Source organism: Aspergillus brasiliensis, assembly GCF_001889945.1.
Source record: "Aspergillus brasiliensis CBS 101740 unplaced genomic scaffold ASPBRscaffold_31, whole genome shotgun sequence".
Classification (NCBI taxonomy): domain Eukaryota; kingdom Fungi; phylum Ascomycota; class Eurotiomycetes; order Eurotiales; family Aspergillaceae; genus Aspergillus; species Aspergillus brasiliensis.
Window position 1 is genome coordinate 3,573 of NW_027137472.1, and position 1,700 is coordinate 5,272.

General features: G+C 45.5%; 1 protein-coding gene across 1 annotated transcript in view; it reads left to right on the forward strand.

Annotated features, from left to right (window-relative positions):
- ASPBRDRAFT_139491 (uncharacterized protein) overlaps nt 1-837 on the forward strand; it is a gene marked incomplete at both ends in the record, with an annotated part of 3,891 nt that extends 3,054 nt beyond the window's left edge. Inside the window, 2 exons of the mRNA XM_067619097.1 lie at nt 117-188; nt 295-837. Coding sequence (XP_067472982.1) covers nt 117-188; nt 295-837 — 615 coding nt within the window. The remainder of the gene's footprint in view (nt 1-116; nt 189-294) is intronic.
- Between the last annotated feature and the right edge of the window lie 863 nt (nt 838-1,700).

Here is a 1,700-nt window from a genome sequence, read left to right on the forward strand (position 1 = left end):
AAGGAAACCCAAAGCACCCAAGGCATCCAGTCCCGTTGGTGAGAAACAATAACGACTTATGTCTGATAGGAGTTACTCGATCATCGTTCAGTTTTATCAGCCATTAACATCACCAGCACTCCGGCCAGGGTGCTGCCGTGATCGATGATGGTATAGAATCAGATGTTATAAAGCTAAACACTGCCCTGGTATACTGAGGTACTAATACTGCCGGGCACATTTGTTACATCGTTGACAAGAAGCCTTTCGAAAGACATACTGACAAGCATCTCACGCTATCTTCGAGCTCGAAAGTCACTATCAGAGATGGCTACAGTGACGTCCATGTTTGGGATATTCGTGCTGGTGGCTGGAATGTCACCGGAGCCAACCAATGATGTTCCCCGGCGCCAGGAGTATCTCCCCGGAGTTACTATCTTCAATTATCTTGCTAAGGATATCTTTGCATGGTCGGTCTCTAACACAACTGGCCCAATGACGGTGATTCCCCACCAGGAACAGTATTTTGAGTCGTGGAGAACCAGGGTGGATGGTGGCGGTATTTCAATCAAACTAGCCACTGAGCCAAGCCAACGCAGCGTGCTGCAGTTTGAGTATACCAGAATGGACCCAATCATCTATTGGGATGTGTCATACATTGACCTGGACTACGATTCCGATTATTTCCAACATAATATAACGGTGACGTCCAATGACCCTTCTTGTCCGGTGGTGAGCTGCGCTGCTGGGGTCTATCAGTGTCATGATGTTTACCTGCACCCGGATGACAACTACGCTACGCATGGGTGTCCAGTGCAAACACATCTTGAATTGTCTATTGGCAGCAGTGGTTCATAAGTGAAACACATTGCCTTGTGGGTGCGCTCGAATCTTAGTTGCGTGGGATCGGGATACGTCCCATAAAATCCAGGTCATCTAGTCCGTGTTTTTCCTATTTAATGGGCATTATCCTGTCACAAAGATAAGTAGCTAACATTGTCATACACCCCTTGGTCTCTATGTCACTGAAGACTCCAAAACAGTACCGGGAAGAGTGTCAGTTAATGGAAGGAGCGCCATAGGGTTTGCGGGAGCTAACACGGTTTGGCGTGTCCAATGGCTTTATAGAGGTATATTGTCTTTTTGCTTCTAGAACAGCAGACAGTCAATCTATTCAATGGCTCAGGCTGGCAGAGTGCATGGCTTTGCTACAATAGTGTCAACGGCTTACAGTTTGTGGCACGATACTAGATTTAAGGTATACGATTATTCAAATCCTTCAAAGTGGCATATGTATTTCGAGTCCGGTGAGAAAAACGAAGAAGGACAATCTCACGGCCTTTCTTTTATCTACGCAAGATAGAGTTTGGAGAGTTTGATCTTCCATATAATCTTAGCATGGATGGATCTCGATGCTAGGTCTTGCTTATTAGCAGGTAGTATCCCCTAGCAGCATGACGCGTGTTCCGGTGAACAGCTCGGTTTCTCGACAGATACCTATTTGTAAGTTGCGAGACTGAAAGTAAAGAATATACCAGGGTGAAGACAGGGAGGCTGGACAGTATATCAATAAACCACCAGAAATAAACGTCTGCAGGCTAACGGCACATAGGACATACTTCCGTCATACCAGATAGTATACACAATGATCAGGAGCACTTTTTGGTCAATTCAATACATTGAAACCAGGTTACTGTTTCTATCTACCTACATCTCCAGAT